At 38.1% G+C, this 27,169-nt stretch overlaps 1 protein-coding gene across 2 annotated transcripts in view; it reads left to right on the top strand.

The window, feature by feature from the left end:
- ccdc69 (coiled-coil domain containing 69) overlaps positions 1 to 25,764 on the top strand; it is a 31,660-nt gene extending 5,896 nt beyond the window's left edge. Inside the window, exons 2-9 of one of the 2 annotated variants that reach the window (XM_030145821.1) lie at positions 15,348 to 15,405; positions 20,171 to 20,349; positions 20,792 to 20,879; positions 21,141 to 21,214; positions 21,477 to 21,578; positions 22,415 to 22,534; positions 23,289 to 23,386; positions 23,829 to 25,764. In XM_030145821.1, coding sequence (XP_030001681.1) covers positions 15,348 to 15,405; positions 20,171 to 20,349; positions 20,792 to 20,879; positions 21,141 to 21,214; positions 21,477 to 21,578; positions 22,415 to 22,534; positions 23,289 to 23,386; positions 23,829 to 23,997 — 888 coding nt within the window. In that variant the 3' untranslated portion in view covers positions 23,998 to 25,764. Of the gene's footprint in view, positions 1 to 15,347; positions 15,409 to 20,170; positions 20,350 to 20,791; positions 20,880 to 21,140; positions 21,215 to 21,476; positions 21,579 to 22,414; positions 22,535 to 23,288; positions 23,387 to 23,828 lie in introns of both variants that reach the window. The other variant, XM_030145820.1, reaches the window with a different exon arrangement.
- Positions 25,765 to 27,169: the final 1,405 nt, after the last annotated feature.

Raw genomic sequence — 27,169 nt, 5'->3', positions numbered from 1 at the left:
AGGTTGAACGTGGATCAACACCAGGTCCCAGCAGACGAGCAGATGGAACCATGACCACTGGTACCATGACCACTGGTACCATGAACACTGTTACTATGGTCTGAACCTGGACTGAACCTGAGCCCAGACCCAGACCATACCTGGACTGACCCTGAACTGAACCTAGTCTGAACCTGGTCTGAACCTGGTCTGAACCTGGTCTAATACAACTAATACAATTTATATGTAGAATATTGAAAAAAAAAAAGAAAGTTTTTTTGTATCAAATATATAGTTTGTTTATATTCCAAACATGGGATTTAAAGGGTTAAAACAACATAAATCTAGCCGGTCTGTTGTAGTGGTGGTCCTTATCAGGGCTGTGTATTGGAAAGAATCTGGCGACATGATACAAATCACAATACTAAGATCACAATATGATAGAACACATTATATCATGTTACTGTTAAAAAAGGCAATTTTTGTTTGTTTCTTTTTTGAAACGATTATTTCCTTGAAAAATTGAATTACACTCGAAATCTGCACAAATACTAAACACATTTTTATTTGATCACAACAGGATCTAATGTTATATCATAAAATGTTCCTGTGTTCAAACTGAAATTCTATTTTACAGACATGACAGTTTCAGATCCTGTTCAAATGTTCAGATTCTATTAGTTCAGAACTAACATCAGAACAGGATTTTTGTCCCATCAAAGGAACTAACATTATTTAACAAGAGTGTTAAATCATAATAAATAAAATATAAACAAAAAAGAAAAACATAAATTAACCTCCACAACAATATCTGCATTTGAATAAATACCTAAAACCATCGATACAGTACTTTTTAATATGGATACAGTATTGTGAAATGACATATTGTGATTTATTGCAGTACTGATATTTTCTTACCCCTCTGGTCCTTATCGGGTTAACTCAGCCTCGTGCTGCATTTAAGGACATGGAGGTGGTTCTTGCTGGCTTGTCTTCACCATGGTGGTCATTTAAAGGTGTGGTCATGTGACAGCTCCGTCCTTCTCATTGTAGTTGGATTTCCAAACACATGCAGATTAGACACTTCCATCGCTCTGATTAGACTCAGGTGTAAATCTGTTACGTAACGGGAAAGCCCAGTAAATCTTTGATGAGCTCAGAATAGACCAGAGGAAGAGCAGTGAGTCAGACGGAGGCTTTAACTCAGACCAGGTCCTGATCTTAGATGGTGATCCATCTGAACAGGTCATGTGATCTTCTGTTTTTACAGTATTTCACAGAAGGTGTCGTGTTGCGACATTAGCATGTTGTTGGTAGCTGTTAGCATTAATGTGCTAGCCCAGTGAGTTTATTCCAGTCTAATTATGTTTATTTATGATGTTTCTGCTTTAAGGTCTTTGGTTTTTGTGTCTTTAACCTGCAGATTCTGTGGAACATCTTATTTTGTTATCTTTTGCATTTGTTCGTTGTTGTTGGTGTAGTGTTTTTTTTGCAAGTTTATTATTAGTAGTAGTATTTTATTGTTTTTTATTCATTACTATTTCTAGGGTTCAGTTGCCTATTTTATTACTGTTTCTTTAGTTATTGTTGTTATTATTTTCTTATTTAATTTTTTATCTTCCAGTTCTTCTACCTGAACACATGATGTTGTGCTGTGACTGGAACCTTAACCCTTTAGGCGGTGGAGTTTTTTTTAAATATTCAATTTTAATGTCAAGATTTCAAAAAGTTGTTCATTTCATTCAGTTATGTTGCTTGTCACAATATTGCAATTTTAGCGCTTAAAGGGTTAATTTCCCAGAGGCTCTGCCACAGGGAATAATAAAATTCAATTTAATCTAATCTCATGTAATTTTATGTAATGTAATCTAGTGTAATTTTATCTAATCTAGTGTAATTTTATCTAATCTATTCTAATCTACTGTAATTTTATCTCATCTAATATAATCTAGTGTACTTTTATCTGATCTAATCTAATCTATTTTGCTGTTGAATTAATAGTGACTTGCATAACGATGTTAGTTTTTTCTCAGATCACTAATATGGTGGCATATTTTTGTTCTATATAATAGACGATCATCTGCATAAAGGGATTTTTTTTTGATTGTTTCTTTTGTCTCATGGCTGAATTTGTGAGTGTTTGAGGATGTTTGATGGTTTGTGAAGTGTAACGTGTTGTGAGTCGGATTTCCACAGATGCTTTTACAGTTACATTAGAGGGTGAAAACATTTGGACTCATGGTAAAGGCGGCCATACACTGTGCGATTATTTCGATTGTTGCACGGAGCTCCATCTCAAACTGTGCGACTCAATCGTAAAGTCAGGCTCACGATTCCTGTTCTCACACTGTACGGACCGATGCTCGTATGTGACCTGACTGCTCACACTGTAGGACCATACACCAGAGGATACACCACACTGTAGGACCATACACCAGAGGATACACCACACTGTAGGACCATACACCAGAGGATACACCACACTGTAGGACCATACACCAGAGGATGCACCACACTGTCGGATCATACACCAGAGGATGCACCACACTGTAGGACCATACACCAGAGGATACACCACACTGTAGGACCATACACCAGAGGATACACCACACTGTAGGACCATACACCAGAGGATGCACCACACTGTCGGACCATACACCAGAGGACGCACCACATGTTCCAGTGTTGAATCCAGAAATACAACGTTAAAACACCAAGGAATCTGAAGTGCATAGACGATTGTGTATTGGCGTGAGTCACAAAATGGTAGTGCTAAACAAAAACCAACGAGCTGCTTTGGTAATATGTGCCATTATCTGTGAGGAATCCAAACAGAAGAAAATACGACCACGTGTTTGGTGCAGGAATTGTTTGTCCACACGTGGACAGTATGGGCTGTCAGTCCTACAGCGAAGGGAACTAGAGGGAAGATGCAACAGATAAACTTCACTAGACCAATAGCCAGCTACTGTTAGCTTAGCATTAGCTTACAGTAGCTGGCTATTATTGTATAGGCGCATGCACAGTGTGAGAATTTGAGGCCCATGGGCTCGTGGCAGTGCTTTGACAGTGCCATACCCGAGGAGCGAGCAGGATTTCAAACAGCTCCGTTTTCCATGCGAACACATGATTGCTGGTCATGAGGTGTTCATGTCTTCTCCTTAGCCCATGTCCACTGCACCAAGCAGCACACACCATCAGAGGAACATCTGGACCCAGCCCAGAAAGAGTCGCACCAGTGAGAAATCGTCTCTAAAATCTTAAAACTGTTGGAATGAAACACTGACACAATTGTGGACAAGTGTTTATTTCAGACGTATTGGACAAACACTGGAGTAATATGGACCAAAAGGATGCACAAATACAACAACACACACACACACACACACACACACACACACACACAGAACTGGTCTATATTTAATAAACCTATGAGTCTGGTCTGTTCTGGTCTCGTAGCTCTGGTCCAAACCCTTCTTCTTCTACATAGATAAATTCCGTGTGGAGCCCTGATGTCTGGAGCAGATCCAGGACCTGAACGCACCGCCACATGTTCAGACTGGCTGCTGGACTTTGGCCTGAGGTGCAGAAGCTCCGTCTGAATCCTCCTCCTTCTTCTGTGTCCTCATGTTCCTCAGCTGATGTTTCGCTCCGCTCATCTGAACATCCGCATGACCGCTAGTTTTACTGAGGAGGGTGGAGATGTTGTGCGTCACCATGGCAACCGAGTCAGCACCTCATGAAGGTTAGATCATTGTTGTGAAGGTGTGAGATGATGCGTCGGCTCAGATGGAGCAGTTTTTAGTCCAACTGCCTGAAGGTCCGACGGACTGTTGGTGTGAGTCGGCGTCTGTCGTCCATAAACAATTTTTCAAGAAACTTCTCCAAAACCTTCAGCCAGAATCTATTGAAATTCGTAGCAGAGGTTCCATGGGGTTAGGTCTACCAAGTAGCTGCGTGAATTTGGACCCCCACCCAACGAAAATCTCCGGATAACTAGTCTCATTCATTTGTGCTGTTAAAATTTTCGTTAGTGCTGTTATGGTTTTCGAGTTTTTAACAATTCTTTTATAGGTCATTCTGAGGTCAGCTAGCCCCACCCCCAACCCCAGCTCCAAAATTTAGCGGAAATGGTGGCGTTTGTTTGTTCTTCATTTGTGCCGTTTAAATTTTCCTTTGTGCCGTTAGCGTTAACCCCGCCCCCCTCCACTCCAAGTTAACTACCAGAAATGGTTTTGTCCGTGTTTCCCCTTCATTAAAATGCTTCAAAAACTCCTGAAGCACAAACGAGTTTCAAGAGATGAAGTTGTGTAAGTTCGTCCACGCTCGTTTTTTTTTTTTTCCCCACGTTGTTCTGTTGGGGTGTGTTTTTCACTCAGCCTCCGGTCGACCAATCCAGCTCTTGGGTTGTCGGCTTGAACAAGAACTCCAGGTAAATATTTTTGCAAAAAAAAAAAATCAGTTTTGGGCCACATTTACCTGCATCTGAACAGAGCCTAACGTAGAACAGAACCTGACAACCTCACACATTCAACTGGGGTCTACTCAGACAGAACAGACGCTGACGTACAGGGACACTGGGGCTGTTGGTCTGTCGTTTCAGTGGTTCTTAGATCTGTGACGTGAACCTGGTTGTGAAGCGTCTGTGATTAAATAGTTCCTGTTTTTTTTGTTGTTTTTTTTGTTCTTCTGGTCGATGAGGATTTAAATAGTTCCTGTGAACCAGCTCTGAGGTCTGGACCATGTGGTGAGACCTGGTCCTCCTCCTGTCTGTGGTTTTAAGGTCTGTCCGTCTGTCCGTGTCTGTATATCTGTCCGTCTGCCTGTTTTAACAACTCAGTCCATCTGGACGACGGAGACAAATGGATGAGTGTGACCCAGAGGCAAAAATGCCGACTGTGTTTAGTGACAGTGAAGTAAACACTGGATCCTGGATCCTGGGCCCACTAGACCAGTTTGAGTCCATTTGAGACCAGAGGTGGATTCTGTCTGAACAAATATTCACTCAACTATTGAAATCCTCAGGAATGGAGGAAGTGAACGCTGTAAAAAAATCAACCACCAATGACTTCATTACCCAGAAATCTGGGCGTCGCTCGTAGTCAGTCATAAGTCAAAGCTTCTACACATTCTTTTCTTTATGGATTAATGTTCAGATAAAAGCTGGAACTGGAACAACACAGTCCAGCAGTTTCCTTTAGTCTGAGCCTTTAGTGCTGTTCAACAGGTTTTATTCATATTTACTGTTGGAGTCAGTGAATAATCAGATCCACCTCCGTCATATCGGACTGAAAACTGTTAAACTGTCATTAAAAAAATCATCTGTTTCATTGATTTGATGAAGATTCTTTTATGGATCAATCATTTCATCGACTCTAGAAGAAGAAAAATACCAGAAAATTAAACAAATCTGAGGATTTGAGAAACATATGTTTGTTATTTTTACTGAGAATGTCAAACTTTAATTCAAATTTATTTTATTGGATTTTATTTATATATATATATATATATATAATATATATTTATAAGGGTTTTTCTTAACCGGGGAACAAGGGCGCTGTGCCCTCATACTTTCGGCTAGCAGCCCCTTACCGAAATTCCGATTTTTTACAAATTTTTTTTACCCCAAAGCTCAAAGTTACGCCATACACTTATAGTTACATGCAACACAGTACTTACACAACATGCAATCTTTCCAAAAACGATCTTTTCCCGGCAAAACTATCACAGTAACAACACATGACAATGTGCCTGGTCATCAAAAACGATATAATTATTCCAAAACTATTGTAAACATATTAGGTAGACCGTCTGATGGTTCAAAACGACACGAATTGGCGTCTTTTCAGACCGTGCACCATCCCCCCCGCTTGGTTGCTTCGCTCCCTCGTCTACCTGTGCTCCCTCCTGGTAATTTTTTCTAGTAAAACCTCTGATATATATAGAAAAAAAGATGGATTTATTGGTCATAATTTAGATTTTTATTTATTTGTACTTTTTGTTTTTCTAATTAATTTTTCTTTTCTTTTTTTATTTATTTAATGTTTAATTTATTTTTCATTTTTATTATATAAAAATAAATTAATGTACAAAACGAAAAAGGAAAAAAACTGTTTTGTATTTTGTTTCATGTTATTCTATTTTTATACATATATATATGTACTTAATGTCATTTTATTTTTTGGTTTTTATTTTGTTTCATTTGAGTTTTTTTCTTTTTTATTATATACATATTTTTAACATTTTATTACTTATTATAGTTTCTGTTTTTTTATCTAGTCTTTTATTCTTTTTATGTATTTTCTTACATTTTTTATGGAGTTTGTCGCTGTCTTTAAACATGAGTAAACTTTCAGATTAAACTGTCAGTAAATCTTGAACATCATGCTTTTCTTTCTTGGTTTTTCTCGTGGCTTTTCTTTCTGAAACGGTTGCAGGTTGTTTTCGTTCACAGATGTGGTTTCATCCAGACTCTGATGTTCACGGTGGTTTTATTTGATCTGGTTTTTCTCCGTCCTTCTTTTATTGACTCTTCTGTTCTGGTTTTTATGACAACGTTTCGCTCGTTGATTGTTTTTCCTCGTGGATGTCGTCGTCGTCTCGTAAACAGATGTTTTTCCCTCTTTGACTTTTAATGAAACTGAAGTGTGTGATGAATGTTAAGGAGGCGTCGGGTTCTCAGTCCAGGTTTACGAGTCTTTATTCACAGATTTCATCAGTAAACACGTCGACACAAGTTCGTTTGAGTTTGAGTCGGAGTCAGACTGGTTTTTATATCTGATAGTTGGATTTTTATTTGGATCACACTGAAATATTAATGCTTTGAGTCCATGATGTTTCAGTTTGTGTAGATTTTTCCTTCTTGTTGAATTTAAAAATTTAAAAATAAGGTTTTTGTCTTACATGCATTTGTTGTTGTTTTTTTTTTTTTACATGATTTAAGTAAGTAAACCAGAGCATGTTCAGTTTAGACCAAACATTCACAACAAAACGAAACCAGACGTCACAAAGATCATTATATTTACAGTGTTTTTCTCAGTATTTATAAACTATATGAACAAATTATATTTAGTATTTGTTTCTTCTTTTATTAGAGTTAAATCCATCTCCTCTAAACAACAGAACAGCTGCGTACATACATACAGACATATATATACACACACATATATACACTACAAACAAAAAGTTAAGGATATTTTTAATTTTTGGGCTGTTTTTTTCAGTTGGGATTCTTGCACAGCACTTTTTACTTTTTTGTGTGTGAATTGAATTGAAACATATTTTTTTAATAACCAGACAAAGTTTTATTTACAAATGGCAAAAATTACAAAAAAAAAGAAATATCCTTAACTTTTTGTTTGTAGTGTACCAACACACACACACACACACACACACACACACTACACAACAGCACATGATAACCGTCACACCCATATCACTGTTCTCGTTCAATATCAGCATCCAACAGTTACATATATAGTTTATTTATGTGATGTTTATATTTTAGTGAATTGTTTTTTTTTCCATAAAATGTCAGAAAGTGTTTCAGAACCCCAGACGTGTGTTCACAACGTAAGGATGAAGGAAAAAAAAAAACAGGAGTTATTCACATTTGAGATGTTTATTTCTGTTTTGTACTAAAATGCTCAGTTTTTCTCAGTGTTTGGTTTAATGGTCAACACTTAAACAATTCATTTGTGCAGCTTTAGTACAAAGTTTATCGAACAACAAAAAACGCAAAAAGATTCTTTGGTTGGAACTGAAGTACAGAGAGTCGTTACCATGGAAACGGTTCACCATCTCATCCTGATGCTGCTGATGATTAAGTTGTACTTTTTATATTTAAGTTGTACTTTTTTATGGTTAAGTTTTATTTTTTATATTTAAGTTAGTTTTTTACATGTAAGTTTTATTTTGGTAGTTATATTTTCTATTGTTAAGTTGTATTTTTTTATATTTAAGCTCTCACCTCTGGTTTGTTAAGTTGATCCAGATTTTGCAGATTTAAGGCTTTTTTAACACTGTTTATCGCAGATCCTTCTCATCTCTTTCTCTTTCCAGTCGTTTATTCCTTGTTCAAAGTTTCATTTGGATGTTTTTTCTTTAAACTGAATCTGATGCTCCGTCGTCTTTATTCTGAAGACAGTGGCTGTGAAGGGTTAAAGTGTGAACTCTCTGGCAGTTGGTGAGACATTTGGCAGGTTGGAGGAAAAACAAAAGGAAGGTCTGAACTTTATGTGAGTTTAACCCTGAACAGGAGGCCACGCCCCCAGAGGAGCGCCAGCGCTGGGCGTCTCTGGAATAAACATGAATCAAATAAAACATGTGAGTTCCACATATGGGTCTGAGCAGTCGCAGGTTCAGCGGTTTATCCATTACCTTTACATGTTAGTGTCAGACGGAGCAGATTTTCTGACGCTTTAATGTCAAACTTTCCAACAGACGTGAAAATATGAGCAGCTTCCATTAACCCTTTAAGTAACGTAACTGAATGAACCCGACTTTAGCTCCAGATAATTAGAAGAAGAATGTCTTTATTGTCATTTTACAGGTACAACGAAATTAAAAAAGTGCAATTGTCCTAGGTGCCATAAAAAGTATAATTAATGTATATAAAAGAGTATAAAAACTAATATATAAAAGAAAAACTGTAACGGCATAAATATCTAAAAAAAGCAGCATAAAAAAGTGTCACTAGAAGTATAAAAGACACAAAAAACATAGTCATATTCCCACCCCCCACCTGCGGGGGGCGGACATGTGCCCCTTCAGCCCTAACACCATTTCAGAGCATGTTTCTGTTCAAAGTGAAGAAGAAAATCCAGTTTAAAAAACACAAAATATCAAGATGTTTGTTCAGTTTTGATGAAGACTCTGGTTCTGATGAAGATCAGAGGTCTGAATGAAAGTAAAACTCACTACATTTAAATCTAATAATGATTTAGTTCATTTATTTTAAAGAAAAGATACAAAAAATGCAAAAAAAAAAAACTAAACAAGACTTCCATGTAAATATGTTTAAAGTTCAGTTTTAGTAAAAGTTACCCAATCCAATATGGCCGCTGCCCTGTGACGTCACAATATGCAAATTAGACGAATACATTTACTGCCATCATAAACTTTGTGTCATACCAGTACTGCTGTCGTTTACAGCTTAATTTTATCGATCTATTATGACTGAATCACCTTTGAATTAACGGAGTTTTAATGGACATCAGAGAATTAAATATAAGAAAATACAGGATTTACACGAAAAATGTCAAATACAGAAGATAATATCACAATGGATGGTGAAAAATCTATGAAAACCATGAAAAAAATATTTAAGCCCATCTTTGTTTCTACTATTTTTGTTCATTTTCTCATCATCTCATAAAGTATTTTTCACTTTTATGCCACATTTCAAGGTTTTTTTGGTTTGTTTTTTCCTCGTTTTACTGGCATTTTGTACATTTTATCCTCATTTTTCCTTGAAATGCTCCATTTTCTCAGGTTAAACATGTTTTCAATATTCAGTTGTGAATAAAACATGTGACCATGAAAGATGACAGACTCTTCCCTTCAGTTCTTTCCATGTATTGGTAGAATTAGTGGATCCACCGGTGTTAAACAGGTACATCAGTCCGCCCTCGTTTAGATCTTTGAGGTTTAATTAATCACATAAATATGAGTAAAAGTGAGTTAATAAAGTCCAGCTGTGACTAAACCAGTCGTTTTCACTAACAGGATAATATTCAGAACCGATGGCTCATGAGTTCATCCTATTAATCTGGTCTGAGCCTATTTTTAAACCTAAGCCCCGCCCACTGACAGTAAAAGCAGCCAATGAGGAACTAAAGCCTCTGTGATGAATTGTTTGAGTGGAATGAGGCGTTCAGGTGTCTGTGGTTTATCTGGGTGCCACGTCTCGGTGTGTGTGATTGTGTGCGATTGTGTGCTGAATGGCGTCCGGCGTCCAGTCGCTGAGCTCGCCACAGTGTGTTTACACAGTGGGAGGGCGGGGCTTGGTACATTTTTGTGACGTGGTGCATTCAGGCGTTCAGCGCTGGTTTAAGTGTGTTTTGTGTTGTATGTACAGGGTGTGATTGTTATTTGATGTGTGTGTGTGTGTGTGTGTGTGTGTGTGTGTGTGGAAATGTGAACCCACATCCTCATTATGTGTCTGTTGTAACTGAACCAAACACATGGAGCTGATTTTAGACTCAGAGGTCAAAGGTCACGCACCCGGGTTAAACGTTTTCACACATTAATTCATCATGATGACGCTGAATTATTTCCTCTTTAGTTTTTCGTCACATTTTCAGCTAAAAACCCTATTTTTTCATCCGTCGTCGTCCAAATGCCTGTAACTCCTGAACCTTTACTGACAAAACCCAAATGTCATCTTTCATCTGAGGCTGGGTTCTTTTCTGTTGGTCTAGAACACATTAGAGTAGAGGTCTGTCATTGGCTGAGGGGGAGGGGTGGAAGTGGGCGGGGCTTATGGAAGACGCAGATGGAAGATTTGCAACGTAATATTGTAGAAATTATTCTCATTTTAGTTAATAATTTTCCTTTTTTTTCTGCCTCTTACCAAATGTTTGTGTGTAATGAACATGTCTAAATGATAATTTAAGGAATAATATTGTTAAAATTGCACTTATTTTTCTTAACAAATCAAATTTTTTTCTGTTTATTTGCATCTTTTTTGTTAAATGATAGTTTGTAGATGGAAATATTTGCATAATTTAATGTTTTAGGTTTTTTTGCACTAAAACAAAGAGAAAAACTTGTAGTTGTCATTATTTATAGGTTATTCTGTTATTATTTTCCTGGTCTGATCCACTGGAGGCTGAATGTGGAACCTGAACTAAATAGAATAGGTTTACCTTCCCTGATATAAACCATAAAAATCCAGAATAAACAGGAGCTGATAATGTATATAAAAGAATATAAAAAAAAATTATATACAAAAGAAAAACCCAAACGGCATAAATATCTTATAAAAAAAAAGCAGCATAAAAAAGTGCCACTAGAAGTATAAAAGACACATAAAACGTCGTCATATTCCCACCCCCCACCTGCAGGGGGCGAACATGTGCCCCTTCAGCCCTAACACCATTTCAGAGCATGTTTCTGTTCAAAGTGAAGAAGAAAATCCAGTTTAAAAAACACAAAATATCAAGATGTTTGTTCAGGTGTGATGAAGACTCTGGTTCTGATGAAGATCAGAGGTCTGAATGAAAGTAAAACTCACTACATTTTACATCTAATAATGATTTAGTTCATTTATTTTAAAGAAAAGATACAAAAAATGCAAAAAAAAAAAAAAACTAAAAAACTTCCATGTAAATATGCTTAAAGTTCAGTTTTACTAAAAGTTACTCCAATTAAGTTAAAATTGCACTTATTTTTCTTAAATCAATTTTTTTCCCTGGTTATTTACATCGTTTTTGTTAAATGATAGTTTGTAGATGGAAATATTTGCATAATTTAATGGGTTTTTTTGCACTAGAACACAGAGAAAAACTTGTATTTGTCATCATTTCCATGTTATTCTGTTATTATTTTACTGGTGTGATTCACTGGAGGCTGAATGTGGAACCTGAATTAAATAAAATAAGTTTACCATCCCTGATATAAACCATGAAAAACCAGAATAAACAGGAGCTGATGTCACAGAAACCTGCCCTTTCATGGACCTCACACTCAGATCTGGGTCAGTAAAGTTCACTTCAACGGTTCTGACCTCGTTTTAGTTCCAGAAAAACCATCACAGGCGACACATTAAACTGGTCTGAAGTGTTTTCTGTTTTAAATGTGACATAAGTGGAAGAAGAACCAGAATTATCTGGAGTTTGGATGAAGAAAACCGGATTCATGACGACGTTGAGGTTCTGACGTTACGTAAGTTCAGAACAGAGGGAACGTTCCAGCGTCAGTCATGTGGAGAATAATGAGCTCAGACCTGAACCAGCACCAGGACGGGAACAGGAACAGGGAGGGGGGGGTTAAATAAACTAGGTTAATATTAAAGTAGAACATTTAACAAACATCCACCAGAAAAACACCATTAATGTGGTTTTATTTCCTCATTTCTTCTAAAATCATCATTATTTACCTGATGTTCTTGAACGTAGTTCATCGTGTATGTACATAAATCACATGGGACATGGGAATTATTCAGCAATAGTGTGTTATGATACAGTTTTTCAATTTTTGAGTAAATATAATGGAAAAATTGCAAAAAAAATAAAAAAAAACCTTGTTAATTTTCCCATTCATTTCTATTGGGAATACATTGTGGCAGTGATGGAACCCACCCCTTTTTACAGCCTCATTACTTTGTCGTGCGTTAACACAGAAACATCATTAAAACCTCAATTCGATCACTAGTCTTCAGACGTTATTTGGCCCAATTAGTGTCTCCATGTCTAATATGATATTTATGAAACTGCTTTTTAAGTTGAATGTTTTTTTCCTCATTTTTTCGTCAGAATGTTCAGCCTTAAGAGTTAAAAGGGTCTGAGAAAGTTCTGACTTTACCCTTCTGTTCCTCTGACACTGTTCACCAGGGCTGTGGCTCGGCAAGAATCTGGAGATATGATACAAATCACAATACTAGGATCAATTTTTTGTTTGTTTCTTTTTTTAAATGATTATTTCCTGGAAGAATTGAATTACACCCGAAATCTGCACAAATACTAAACACATTTTTATTTGATCCCAACAGGATCTAATGTTATGTCACAAAATGTTCCTGTGTTCAAACTTAAGTTATGTTTTACAGACATTCCAGTTTCAGATCCTGTTCAAATGTTCATATTCTGTAAGTTCAGAACTAACATCAGAACAGGATTTGAGTTCAATCCCAACAAAGGAACTAACATTATTTAATAAAAGAGTGTTAAATAATAAGAAATAAAATCTGAACAAAAAAGAAAAATGAACCTCCACAATATCTGCATTTGCATAAATACCTAAAAATATTGATACAGTACTTTGTAATATCGATACAGTATTGTGAAATGAAATATCGTGATATATTGCAGAACCGATCTTTTCTTACTGTTACTGTTTACATCCTGTTCGTCATATTTACCACAGGTGCAGCTGCATTTGTCCTCTTTCAGACGATGCAACGACCAAAGCTCAGTTATTTACAGAACCTGAGCAAAGACCGGAGTTCCATTAAAGCACAGCTTTAAAACCAGTAATAAACCTCAAATCCACAAAAACTTACTCAGTATTTTCACATAATTTCAACTAAACCTACGTAAAAATACATCAGCACGTTCAGCAGAGTCTCCTCTTTCATGTGGTGTAAATATTTTGGTGATCTGAGGTGGTACATGTGACTCCGAAGTGTCTATCAGAGGGCGACGCCCAGATTCCAGAGGCCAAAATCCTGAACTGATGAATGCTGAAAAGGACCGTGAAGACGCTGTCCCACGTCGTCTTCATTGTCCTTTCATCCTTGGGACAATGTCTACAAAGTTTGTTGAATTTTCTGAAATATTACAAATGTTCCTTTCCTTTTACTGGTCCATATTTTACTGGTTTATAACATGTAAATGGTTACAGATATCAATATAGTCCCTATTGATCACTGATAGAAGTCATATATGGATGTTCATTTAGGTCCATGACCTTTGACCCTGAGTGACCTTGAAGGGTCAAACTCACTAATGTCTAGATTTCGGACACATCTGGGCAAGGAACTGTGAAAAATAGTTTCTTCTACATTGTCATTGCTGGCTTTGTTTTATGATCTAGCACACAGGTGTCAAACATGTGGCCCGGGGGCCAAATCTGGCCCGTCAAAGGTTCCATTCCGGCCCATGGGATGAAAGTACAAAAATGAACCTGAACAGTCCAGGTTGTCCAAATCCTTTTGGTTCAGGTTCCACATACAGACCAATGTGATCTACAGTCAAAAGAACAACACAATAACCCATAAATAATGACAACTGCAAATGTTCTTTGTGAAAATTATGTGGAACAAATTTAAGTGAAAAAAATAACATTACACTGTGAAAATATTTACATTTACAAAACTATTCTTTCACAATAAAATGCAAATAAATACATAAATAAAAACAAATAAAAACCCAAAATGTGCAATTATAATCATATTCTGCCTGTTATTAAATGTTTGGTGCTTTTATGGATCCACTGTGATCTTTACATGTGTTAATAGTAAGAGATGGAATATTGTAGGAATTGTTGAAATTTTAGTTCCAAACTCCAAAATTTTAACAATAATTTGCCTGTTACCAAATGTTTATGGAACATTGTGTGTAAATGTACATGTAGAAATAATAAGTCGAGGCATAATATTGTTAAAATTGCACTAATTTTTTGAATGAAATTTATGTTTTTTCAGGTTATTCACATCTTTTTTGTAAAATGTAAATATTTTCATTGTTTAATTGTTTTTTTTTTTTGTACTAAAACCAAAAAGAAAAACTTGGATTCGTCATTATTTATAAGTTATTAAGCCATTATTTTACTGGTCTGGCCCGCTTGAGCTCAAATTGGGCTAAATATGGAACTGAACCAAAATGAGTTTGACAGCCCTGATCTAGCAGAGTGTAAAAAAACCAAAACAAATGTAACAACTGGAACATGTAGTTTTCTGTGGCGGTGTTGTTGAAAAACAAAAAAAAATGATGTTGAAAAAAGCAAAAAAAACAAAGTTGTTGCTGTAGTTACAGAATTCCTCCAAAAAAGAGGTAGAATTTCAGAGTGAATTAATTCACGTTTTGTTTACACTAATGCAGACGTGTCTTCTTTGGGACAACGTCTACAGAGTTTGTTCACAGTTTTGAGAATTTTTTAAAGTTTTGACGAATTTTTTAAATGTTAAAAATGTTCCTTTCCTTCTCCTGGTCCATATGTTGATGGTTTAGAACATGTACATGGTTCCAGATATCAGTCTAGTTCCCATTGATCACTGATAGAAGTCAGATATGGACTGTGATTGGATGAGTCGAGTTCTCCTCCAGTCAAAGTCCCGCCCACTTCTATCGTTAGACTGATGTGCATCCAGAACCACAGGACTGGAACACAGAACAGAACCTGAACAACCTCACACATTCACCTGGTTCTGATCCACATAGAACAGACGCTGACGTACAGGGACATTAGAAGCGTTTTTTCCCTTATTCTCATCTTCAGAGTTTTTTTTTTCACCAACTAAAAGCTGAAAACTTGAAGACATTGAATAGAAATAAATGCACCAATCGACTCATTTTAGAATCAGATGTGGACGTGAATTAAAGTGGAACTGCTGCTTCAAAGGCCGTGGACTCGTTCCTGGTTTATGTCAGACTGTTTTGTAGATGAAGTCACTGAATTTATCCTGTTTCTGTTCCTGTCTTTATCAGAAGAAAAGCAAAGGGAAGAAGGGAGAGAAGAGACAGAACGGCAGCCGTCGAGATGGAGGAGGTGAGTGTTTCCTCCTCAAACCGCCGCCGCCTCCACACTGTTCACTTCCTGTTTCCTCAACATGTTTATGAGAATCCACTGTGTTCACATCGAAACCAGCCACTGTCGAAGAGTTGAACCTGTAGAAAAACTACAACTTCAGTGGAATAAATGAGGATTATTAATGTAGGAAAGAGGAGCAGAGGAGTCCAAACGGAGCGAAAATCAGCTGGAAATAAATGAAACGCAACAAATGAGCTGTGACGCAAAAACGCTGGAATAATTACATTTTATTTATTTATTTATTTATTTATTTATTTATTTTATTTTGAACATGCAAATAAACAAAATGAAGCAAATTAAGACAAAAACAAAACTTTTAAATGAACAGAATCTTTCTTCAAGCACATACAAGTCTGAATTCTGCATGGTCGAAAAGGAGTAGGAAGAAGTATGAACTTATTTAATCCAACCCCTCAGTGCTTTTACACCTTTATCACTGACTTAATACAAGAATCAAACAATACATTTTTCCTAATTTTAGCATCGAACCATAACAAATACATAATGCAGTAATTGAATTATACAAAACAAATGTTCATGGCAGTACAGTCATCCAAACAGACTCAACTATTCAACAGTTTTCTTCAATAATTCCAGCAGATTTATCAATACATCATTCATGAACAAACAGGCCTCATTGTCATTATTAAATACTGTAACCTCTCAAGGATCAATTCTCTATATCTTTTTTAAAACTGAATTATGTTAGATATTTGTTTTATCTCCACACACAATTTGTTTCACAGTTTTACTCCACAGATGGTAATGCAGAAAGTTTTTAACCTGGTGTGCACTTTATGAATCTTTAAATTTAATTTTCCCCGTAAATCATAGCCTCCCTCTCTTTCACAAAACATTTCTTGAATATTGCCTGGTAGTAAGTTATTCTTTGCTTTATACATTGTTTGAATAGTTTTGAGCTCCAATAAATATGAAGGATAAATAGTTGAAACACTGGGAGAAAGAAACCACTAAGAAGTGAAATTAGACGTAATAAAACAGAGTATTAGAATAATATTTAGTGTCTGATATTAACATTAAAATGAGGCGTTCAGGTGAAGTTGTAAACTTTAGATATGTACTGCAAATGTAAAAAAACATGTATAGTTCTTGATCTGGTTCACATTAAAAGTGCTGAACAGACTTTATACGTGATCTATAAAAAGTCTCATTTTTATATATCTGCCTGATCATAGTCCGCAATTTAAAATGAGATTATCTTCACCAAAATAGGTTATTTCCAGCGTTCCTGGTCGGGTCGGACCAGGCTGGACTGATTTATGGCAGACTTATGTCACTATGACAACAACACACCGACCGGCAGAGTTGAGTAGAGAGAAGTGAGATGAACGAGTGAGGAGTCCGATCTGTCCTTTGAACTAAACAAAGGGATTTGTTGGATTTCTTTAGCTGTAATGGTGGACACTGGAACTGGAGCTGGACTGGCAGAAAGAAAAACAGAAGAAAACTAAAGGGTAGAGTGATAGAGCCCAGACTCAGACAGAGGTATACCTGTGCATTGAACCCATGGATAGAACTAAGGCTAGAGTTAAAGGACTGAAAACGGCTGCAGTTGGCCCTCTTCCTTCTTGTTAAAGACCTTGAAATAAAAATAAAAAAAAAAACAGGTAAAAACATAAGAATAAATACCTTGTATAAAGAATAAGCTGTAATAGATTATATAGTTTATATATATGAGTCTGTGGTGGAAACAGAACTGGAGCTGTTTATGGGTCACATGATCATGTTCTGGTTCTGACTCTTCTGTTAAATCGTTTCCCACGTCGACATCATGTTGGTGTTTTTGCCTCCGTGACGTCACGTTTTAAAGGCTGTGATTAAATGAGTTTATCTGAGTAGAATCTGCAGAGGGGATGAATTTACTGAAGCCGTGACTCATTTCCTTGTGTTTACGAGCAGATTGTTGACTGTAAAACCACTCATTTATGTCTGAGTCACACAGAAGCCACCAATGAGCTGCAGATCTGCAGACCAGGAGGTTCTGACCATGACGTCCTCAGACGCATCAGATCTGGGGTTCCTGTTTTTAATGACTTTTATCTCCTGTTTCATCTTTTAATTCTGTTTTTTTAATGTGTCTGAGCTGTTAGTATCAGACATTTAACCCTTTTTAATGTGACGGAGCTGCAGATGTCAAAGGAAAACTGAAGTCAGTGGTGTTCAAAGACCAAATAAAACCAGACTCATGATACACAATAAAAACTGAACTTACATTAATGTTGTCATCATGTGTGGGCCGCGTTCAGTGCAGAAGAAATAAGCAAAAATTTACTAAAATAAAGTAAAAAAAAAAAAAAAGCATCAAAATGAACAAAAACAGCCAAAGTAATGAATAAAATGAACAAAAATTAATAATAAATAAACAAACTAAAAAGTAACATTAACAAAATGAGCCACAAACTGCACAGAATTTTAGAAAAAAATAAAAAAGGCAAGAAAATGAGCAAAAGCAAGTAAAAAAATACATAAAACTAACAAAAGTGAATAAGAAAATTGGCAAAATTATACATAACATGAAAAAATAAGCAATAAAATGAACGAAATTAGTAAAAAATGTAAACATTTATTCACCAGTAAAACCCATGGAGTTTGATAAATGACAGTAAAAATAAATAGTTATCTATAGTTTAATGTAGTTGTAATAGTTGTACATAGTTTTGTGAGTTGTAAAAAGGTTTCATTGAACATGTTCATCTTTTTGACACCAGATTGTTTTGTAAATAGTTGTATATAGTTTTATTTAGATGTAAATAGTTGTATATAGTTTTATTTAGATGTAAATAGTTGTATATAGTTTTATTTAGATGTAAATAGTTTTATATACTTTTCATAAAAACAGCTGAGGTATTTCCTGCATTTTCATGTAAATAGTTGTATATAACTTAATTATTCACTAAATTTGTAATTTTTTTCTTAAGTTTTCCATTTATATGTTCATTCTACGTTACAAAAATGGTTTGTTCAACATGTTTTTGGGGAAAAAACAGTAAATAATCTAACTTTTTCCTATTTCTATTACATGTTTTTTGTGTGATTTTAGGTTCCGTTTGTTAATAAATAATCCCTGTACAATCACACAGGTGAGGTTCAGCTGGAAACACTGAGACCAAACCAGTCCAAGCCAACAGTTTAATAACAGGGGTCCGGGCCCAGGTCCAGGTCCAGGTCCAGGTCCAGGTCCAGGTCCAGGTCCAGGTCCAGTCCCCAGGGCTCCATTCTTACAGAACTCTGAGTCCATGATGCGTCGCCTGTTCCTGTTTTATTCTGTGTCGTCTTGTCCTTTTGTTTTGTTTTTCCAGTTTTTCGTTAAAATGACTCCGTTAATCATCGGCTTCGCTTCGTCGGAGTCAGATGTCTGCAGGTGGGAAGGTTCTGCGTGTCCAAAAGAAAAGAAAAACAAGTGTGGACACGTTAAATGAGTTTACAGAGACACGGCGTTTCCTGAACGCCTCCGTGCACCTGAAGGCAACGTCATTCAGAATCAGGTTCACACGAATGATTAATGTTTAAAAAAACAGAAGGACGTGACGCAGAGAACAGTTATAGGAACTGGAGACGAAAAAGAGGAACTTTAACACATATTAGACGAGTTCAACTCAAACCACAAACAAGATCCTTCTGTTTAGAATGACTTTAACCCTTCGATGCATAAATGAGTCAAAATGACCCTCAGGCTGTTTTTGTTCAGTGTCTTTGGGATAAAAAGTGGGTTTTATTTCATATTCCAGGTTTTCCTCAAAAACATGTGAATGACTTCATGACATTTAAACCTTTAACTTATGTTTTATAGATTTTATGAAGTTGTAGTTTTTCTTTTACGACCCTGAGCGTCCATATTTGGGTCCAAATGACCCACATTCATTTACAGTAGAATGACATTTCAACCTTTGACTCATTCTACACAGAGTTAATATTGTTCTATTGCTGTTATTTATTATATACTATATATACTTTGCTTTTCAAATTTTGAAAATATAAAAAAAAAAAACATTAAAAAATTATTAATGCAAAAAAACAAAAACTAAAATATTTAAAATATGAAATAGCTCTTTTGTGGGCCACAAAATAATACAAATGATTATTTTAAAATGACAAAAGTGTCAAAAACACAGATTTGAACTGGAGTCATTTTGACCCATTTATTTAAGATCGGAGCGTCCAGACACTCAGGCATCAAAGAGTTAAAAAGAAGGAATGATGTTAAAAAAAGAGTAAGAAGCATGAAAAGTAAAAATTGACTGAAAAAAAATAACTAAATAAAAGAAAAAACAATAGGATGAAAAAGAGCAACCACGTAAAATATTAAAACGTATCTTTAAGAAAAACTATGAATGAATGAAACCTGTAAAAAAAAAAAAAAAAAAAAACCCAAACAAAAAAAGCAGTTGCTCACTGACAGAGACGCCATCAGACAAGACACGTGGTCAATGTAAAACCCCAGTGCATCATGGGATGCTGATCATGTGACAGGAAGGGCCTTTAAGTATTGATGAACGAGTGGAGAAAGTAAAGAAAGAGACACATGAATGTTACAAGAATAACATACAAATGCATAATAAAAAAATAAAATGAATAATAATTTGAATAGATACTAAAGTCAAATAAAATATGTTGGTAATAATAAATATGAGGTTGACGGATGATGGTCGGACAGTTGGACTGAGGATGATAAATACGGTAAACGTCTGCTGTGGTTCAGGTCAGCGAACGGCGGACGAGGCCGACGTCTGTCTGGAAAAACAGCTGGAACGCTTTGAGTGGCAGCTGAGGATTTTAAAGGAAGTCCTCTCAGCCAATGGGAACCCAGAGAGGGCGGAGCTTCTGAAAGGCCACGCAGACGAGGAGGTGTGCGCCCTCGTCCTGAGCATCCTCGACAAGGTGAGTTTAACCTCCTGTTTAAGGGGATTTTAGCCTGTTTAAGGTGAGTTTAAGATGAGTTTAACCTGTTTAAGGTGAGTTTAACCTCCTGTTTAAGGGGATTTTAGCCTGTTTAAGGTGAGTTTAAGATGAGTTTAACCTGTTTAAGGTGAGTTTAACCTCCTGTTTAAGGGGATTTTAGCCTGTTTAAGGTGAGTTTAAGATGAGTTTAACCTGTTTAAGGTGAGTTTAACCTCCTGTTTAAGGGGATTTTAGCCTGTTTAAGGTGAGTTTAAGATGAGTTTAACCTGTTTAAGGTGAGTTTAACCTCCTGTTTAAGGGGATTTTAGCCTGTTTAAGGTGAGTTTAAGGTGAGTTTAACCTCCTGTTTAAGGGGATTTAAACTCATGTAAGGGGATTTAAGCCTCCTTAAGGTGAGACTGTATTGTCATGTTATTTTCAGGTGAAGACGGAGACGACGGCCGACTTAAACGTCCTGTTTGAGCAGAAAAGTAAAGCGTCCAACGATGAACACGAGAGACAAGTGGAAGGTGAAACACTGAACGGACATACGTGGTTTTACTGTTGGACATACGTGGTTTTACTGTTGGACATACGTGTTGGACATACGTGGTTTTACTGTTGGACATACGTGGTTTTACTGTTGGACATACGTGTTGGACATACGTGGTTTTACTGTTGGACATACGTGGTTTTACTGTTGGACATACGTGTTGGACATACGTGGTTTTACTGTTGGACATACGTGGTTTTACTGTTGGATGTGAAATAAATGAACCTGTTTCCTTCAGATCTGCAGAAGAAACACAGTCAAGAGAAAATCAAACTGACGGAGACGTTTGAGGAAACGGAGAAGGTCCTGAAGGTAAACATCTACTACTACTGCCCTTCTTCCCTCCTCCTCTTCTTTCTTCTCCTCCTCCTCTTCTTTCTCTTCCTCCTCCTCTTTCTTCTCCTCCTCCTCTTCCTCCTCCTCCTCCTCTTCTCTTTCTCTTCCTCCTTCTCTTCCTCCTCCTCTTTCTTCTCCTCCTCCTCTTCTCTTTCTCCTTCTCCTCCTTCTCCTTCTTCTTCTTCTCCTGCTCCTCCTCCTCCTCTTTAACGGTTTCTCCTGCTGTGTGTTTGTGGAGGTGGAGGTGGACAGGCTGAGGTCGGAGGTGCAGATCTATAACCAGCTGAAACAGAGGGTGGAGGAGTCGACGTTTAAGAAGGATCTGCAAAGGAACATCCAGGTGGGTCAGGGGTCAGGGTCCATCTAGGGGTCAGGGGTCAGGGTCTGTCCAGGTGGGTCAGGGGTCAGGGTCCGTCTAGGGGTCAGGGGTCAGGGTCCGTCCAGGTGGGTCAGGGGTCAGGGTCCGTCTAGGGGTCAGGGGTCAGGGTCTGTCCAGGTGGGTCAGGGTCCGTCTAGGGGTCAGGGGTCAGGGTCTGTCCAGGTGGGTCAGGGGTCAGGGTCTGTCCAGGTGGGTCAGGGGTCAGGGTCCGTCTAGGGGTCAGGGGTCAGGGTCTGTCCAGGTGGGTCAGGGGTCAGGGTTCGTCTAGGGGTCAGGGGTCAGGGTCCGTCCAGGTGGGTCAGGGGTCAGGGTCTGTCCAGGTGGGTCAGGGGTCAGGGTCTGTCCAGGGGTCAGGGGTCAGGGTCCAGGTGGGTCAGGGGTCAGGGTCCGTCCAGGTGGGTCAGGGTCCGTCTAGGGGTCAGGGGTCAGGGTCTGTCCAGGTGGGTCAGGGGTCAGGGTCCGTCGAGGGGTCAGGGGTCACAGGGTCCGTCTAGGGGTCAGGGGTCAGGGTCCGTCCAGGTGGGTCAGGGGTCAGGGTCTGTCCTGGTGGGTCAGGGGTCAGGGTCTGTCCAGGTGGGTCAGGGTCTGTCCAGGGGTCAGGGGTCAGGGTCCGTCCAGGTGGGTCAGGGGTCAGGGTCTGTCCTGGTGGGTCAGGGGTCAGGGTCTGTCCAGGTGGGTCAGGGTCTGTCCAGGTGGGTCAGGGTCTGTCCAGGTGGGTCAGGGGTCAGGGTCTGTCCAGGGGCCACCTCTGTGTTTCTGACCTCACACCGTTAACTGACCTCCTACTGACCACTCAGGCCCATGGCAGCCCCGGTGCATTCTGGGAGTCGGAGCAGGAGTCTCTGCTGTTTGTCATCGAGATGAAGACTGAGCGCGTGCAGGAGCAGAACAGGAAGCTGCGGCAGATGGACGCTCTGGTAGGACACACACACACACACACACACACACACACACACACACACACACAGGAGTCTAATGCCACATTTCCACTGTGTGGTACCGGCTCGACTCAACTCGGCCTTTTTGCGTTTCCATTATGAAAAAGGACCTGGAACCTGGTACCCGGTACTAGTTTCTTGGTATCACCTCCGCCGAGGTTCCAAGTGATACTAAACTGACGTAAACACTGCAGACCACTGATTGGTCAGACAGTTTTCTCTGTGACCCGCCCTTTTACAAAAACCAGATGCGTTAGTGGACAGTAAATATGTCGGTGCATTAACCCACATGAGAACAGCCCACAACTACACCATGGTCGGTCCAGGAGACTCAGTCTTTGGTGGAAGACGTAAAAATTCAGACGAGACAACACGCAACGAGCCAGTTTATCAGCGACTCTGAACAGACGACATGGAAATAACGCGCCGCATCGCTATGACGACCAGGTACTGTAAAGTCGGTAGTGTCCTGGAATGGAAACGGTCTGCAGGAATACTGAGTCGAACCGAGTCGAGCTGGTTCCACGTAGTGGAGACGCGGCGTAAGTCCATATGAGGCAGATGTAGACAAATGGAGGTGAATGAGCTGCAGCTCCACCTGGTGGCAGACACACACAAGGACACACACAAGGACACACATACACACATGCACTGAAGTCATGTTTCTGCTCAATCACCTTTTTCTTTCCTCTGACTATTTTTTTCTTCTCCTCCTCTTCCTCCTCGTCCTCAGATGGAGAAGAACCTGTCTTTGGAGGACCAGATCGTCCACATCCTGCAGCAGAATGAGGACCTCAGAGTCCGGATCGACAATTGCCAGAGTCTGATTCAGTGAGTGTTGAAACGTCGCCTCCTGGTGGACGACACCGGACAAACCCCAGGTTTAGTTTGAGTCCAGGTCCACCACAGGAGACGTTTATTAGACCATTCATCAGATCCTTCAGTAAAAACACCAGAAAACGAAACAGAAATCTGACATGAGACGTCACCTTTAACTGGTATCTATTAAACCTAATCTATTTATGCTTAGACTTAACTGATTCACATAATAAAAAGGTCCAGTGTGGTGCAATTATTATTATTATTATTATTATTATTATTATTATTATTATTATTATCAGTTGTCAAATCAGTCAATGGTGAAAAAAAAAGGTGGGGGGGGTGTCATCATCCGACCTTTTCTCCAGGATCTCAGTGTAGAAGTGGCTCTGGACAGTGAAGTGCACGGTGTAAATATGTTTATGATAGAGCGTCCGTCGTCTGGGTTTTCCAGGCAGATGTCGAAGGAGCAGCAGGACCTGAAGGCGGCGCTGGAGAGGCAGGTGGGCGCCAACCAGAGGCTTTCACAGGAGAAGGAGCAGCTGATGTTCAAACTCCGACACCGGGACACGTGTCCGAGCCTCCACCTGCCGCCGCTGCTGCCGGAGATCGCCCCCAGATGAGGCCCCAACGGACCGGGACCGGGACGGGTACTGGTCGGACCGGGTGGAGGAGGATCTATTTAAACTCAGAGACATCTGAATCTGGATGGCGACGGCGGCGGCGAAGCTTCCACCACGTTTCCCCAGTTGGAAACACGACGCCGTCACAGACACTGAACACATGGACCCACGACTGTGGAGTGGATTTACAACTGGACCAGAACCGGACCCAGGTCTGTCACCAAACACAACTGAATAAGGGGGAATTCTCCAAATAAACCTGTTGTTTGAGCGTCTTGGCTCCGACGTGTCTGAAACTGAACTGAAACACGAACATGAGGCTCCAGTGACGCTCTGAGGAAACGGTTCAGAGAAGATGGTTCTAAGGAGATGGTTCTGAGGAGATGGTTCTGAGGAAACGGCTCTGAGGAAACGGCTCTGAGGAGACGGTTCTAAGGAGATGGTTCTGAGGAAACGGTTCAGAGAAGATGGTTCTGAGGAGACGGTTCTGAGGAAACGGTTCAGAGAAGATGGTTCTAAGGAGATGGTTCTGAGGAAACGGTTCAGAGAAGATGGTTCTGAGGAGACGGCTCTGAGGAGACGGCTCTGAGGAGATGGTTCTAAGGAGATGGTTCTGAGGAGATGGTTCTGAGGAGACGGTTCTGAGGAGACGGCTCTGAGGCTGTTAATGTCTGTTTTCAGTTTCTGCGTGAGCTTCATCGACCTGATCCTGTTTCTACAACCATCACGTCACATTTTCTCTGAACTGTAGATTTTTAAAAAATTTTTTTGCAGAACTGAACTCGTTTTCCAACTGTACGACTTTTTCTACCATCAGTGTTGAACATTTGCGTCCGGGCTGTCGGACTGGTTTTAGTTCAGGTTCCACCTCCAGACCAGTATGATGTAAAGTGGGTCAGAACATCCAGGTGGATCAGCCGGATGTTTGAACCTCTGCTTTACTTTAAGTGTTTTCATCACTTATTATTAACTGGTTGTTTTCACTCTCGTGCCTCGACACTGTAGCATCTACGATCAATATCTGGTACAAATACGTGTGAAAACCATTGACAGACGGTAAAAGGTTCAGGTTTTTAGTCTGTTTTACTGTCGTCACTGCAGGAAAAAAACAAGACAAACAAAGAACGTTCAGATAAAACACTTTAGTCTCAGTTGATAAACGTTTAAGCAGTGGTTTTGGTTAATGTTTTTAGAGAATAAAACTGAGAAATGAGACGAAAAAAGACATAAAAGACAAAACTAGATGAAAGAAAAGTCAGATGTAATAAAATGAAAAAGATATGAAAGAAAAAAATTTGGTTAAAGACAAAATAGGATAAAAAAACTAAGACGTAACAAGATTAAATTTAGGTAAAAGATAAAAGAAGAAAAATAAGACTTTAAAGATGCATAAAAGAACTAAAACACGACAAAATAAATGATATGAATCATAAAACTGAGCAAAATTTGGTAAAAGATGAAACGAGACGAAAATAAAAAGATGCGACAAGAAGAAATTTAGGTAAAAAAAAAACAAAATGAGCTGAAACACAAAAAGACGCATTAACATAAAAACAATATGAAAGAATTAGGTTAAAGATGAAACAAGATTTAAAAAAAAAAAAGAAACTAAGACGCAACAAAATGATATTTAGTTAAAAGATAAAAGAAGAAAAACAGAACCTTTAAAGATCCATAAAAGAACTAAGACACAAAATAATTTGAATCAAAACTGGAGCAAAATTTGGTAAAAGATGAAACAAGACAAAGAAATTTAGGTTAAAAAAACAAACGCAAAAAGACACATTCAAATAAAAACGATGTGAAAGAAAAAATTAGGTTAAAGATGAAATAAGATTTAAAAAAACTAAAAGATGCAACAAGGTTAAATTTAGTTCAGAGATAAAATAAAATAAAAACACCTTTAAATATGCACAAAGGACAAATGAAACAAAATAAGACACAACAAAGCAAAAGAATTGGTAAAATTTGGTCAAAGATGAAAATAAAGTAAAAGATGCGACGATGACATTTAGGTAAAAAAGCTGAAACAGAAAAAGACGCATTAGAATAAAAACGATGAGAATAAAGTCAGTATTTCATCGTCTCGTTTCCATGAGATTCATCAACGTAAACATTAAATTCATCAGATTCAGTTTGAGACGACGCCGTGAATCTGAATAAAACCGTAAAAACCACCGTTTATCGACCAGCGTTCGATCGCCGTTTGTTTCTGCGAACTCTAGTGACGTTGAAATGACCAGGACTGAGCAAACTCCATCAATAATCCCTTTACTTTCACTGTAAAAGCTGCTTCGTTTAGACCCAAAAATACAATAAATGTAGTGTTGGAGCTTTTAGATCAAGTCTTTAAACCCAGATTTACTAAAACCAGCTTTAATCTAAACCACTGTCCTCACAATAAACACAGATTTAACGGTTTACGACACGAAAAACTCAAATATTACAGATAAACTCCAGGAGAATTCAGTTTTCAGAGTTTCTTCCACTGGATTTTTCACATTTTCTCCTGTTTTTCATGTTATTTCCAGATTCCACAGTTGGAGTCGATACGTTTTAAAAACAGTGACTGTGGAAAATATTTAGACTTTTACTTTTTTTGGTCTAATTTTAGTTTAGTTTTTTTTGTTTGTTTGTTTTTTTTAAATTTCATTATCGCTGGTGTGACTATGATTCTATGCATTTTTCCTTTTTTTTGTTTTTGGTCATTTTTCCATCCTGGTCTGTTTCTACAACCATCATGTCACATCTCCCCCGAGCTGTAGGTTTTTTTGTTTTGTTTTTTGCTTTATTTTTTGCAGAACTTGTTGTCACTTATAAACTGGTTGTTTTCTCTGAGCTGTAGTATTTTATTTTTATTTTATTTTATTTTGTTTTATTTTTATATTATTTATTTTATTTTATTCATCACCGGTCGTTTTCATTCTCGTGCCTCGATACTGTATCATCTACGATCAATATCTGATACAAATACATTTAATAAACTCAGATTTAACACTTTATGACACAAATATTTACAAGAAAAGCTGAAAATTAGACCAAAACACCAGAAGAATTCAGTTTTCACTGTTTCTTCCACTAGATTTTTCACTGGTACATTTAAAAACAACTGTGGAAATTATTTGCATTTTTTCTGTTTTTAATGTAATTTTAGTTTTTTAATTTTCATTAT

This window comes from Sphaeramia orbicularis, chromosome 10, assembly GCF_902148855.1.
Source record: "Sphaeramia orbicularis chromosome 10, fSphaOr1.1, whole genome shotgun sequence".
In the NCBI taxonomy this organism is placed as follows: domain Eukaryota; kingdom Metazoa; phylum Chordata; class Actinopteri; order Kurtiformes; family Apogonidae; genus Sphaeramia; species Sphaeramia orbicularis.
The sequence above is the reverse complement of the archived record's forward strand: the minus strand, read 5'-3'. Positions and strand labels throughout refer to the sequence as shown.